Source organism: Rhincodon typus, chromosome 44 (genome assembly GCF_021869965.1).
Source record: "Rhincodon typus isolate 14 chromosome 44, sRhiTyp1.1, whole genome shotgun sequence".
Taxonomy (NCBI): Eukaryota; Metazoa; Chordata; class Chondrichthyes; order Orectolobiformes; family Rhincodontidae; genus Rhincodon; species Rhincodon typus.
Genome location: NC_063375.1, coordinates 73,306 through 74,000, shown reverse-complemented (window position 1 = coordinate 74,000; position 695 = coordinate 73,306). Strand labels below are relative to the sequence as shown.

General features: G+C 54.5%; 1 protein-coding gene across 1 annotated transcript in view; it reads right to left on the bottom strand.

Moving 5' to 3' along the window:
• Positions 1-695, bottom strand: part of LOC109926219 (lysine-specific demethylase 5D-like) — a 31,687-nt gene that overhangs the window by 9,829 nt on the left and 21,163 nt on the right. The window contains exon 17 of the mRNA XM_048619958.1: positions 457-609. Within this exon, the coding sequence (XP_048475915.1) occupies positions 457-609 (153 nt within the window). The remainder of the gene's footprint in view (positions 1-456; positions 610-695) is intronic.

Here is a 695-nt window from a genome sequence, read left to right as displayed (position 1 = left end):
CACACGCACACACACACGCACACACACACGCACACACACACGCACACGCACACACACGCACACAGGGAACAGCATCTCAGTTTGGAAACTGGTAACGCAGCCAACAAACACAACATTGGCAGCACAGGCAGAGTGTTCGAGGGGCACGAGCCCCAGATAATGGGCCACAATGCAAATCCACCCCTCCAACCCCCACCTCTGGCTGGATACAGAGTCTAACCTCCTCTACTCTTTCCAAGTAAAGGTAAAGCTTCCTCTACATCTCCCCCAACACAATCAAACACTCCCAGGACAGGGAGAGCACGGGTTTAAAAAGATGTTTTCACTTATTGGTGATGATGTCAGGGATAAATTCTATTGAGGTACATTGGAGACACGCCTTCCTCAGGCTGCAGGAACACTGAAGCCAGCCCTACCCTGTTTGGACAGCAACGAGAGACTGACCGAGCTACTAACCTGGACATCTTGGATCTGAGTGATGACACAGGGCAGGCCCTGGAGCTGCTCGATGAAAAACCGCAGCTCATCCACCGTGAGCTTGGCTGAGCTCACACCCTCATCCTGCCGAGGCCTGTATAGGAAGCAGAGACAGTCGTCGGTAATACCGGTCTCGGGACATACTGACTTACAGAGCACTCTGATCGCCGGCAGCCCCACCCAACCCCCGAACAGCCCCCTCAGTCCGCACCTGCCCC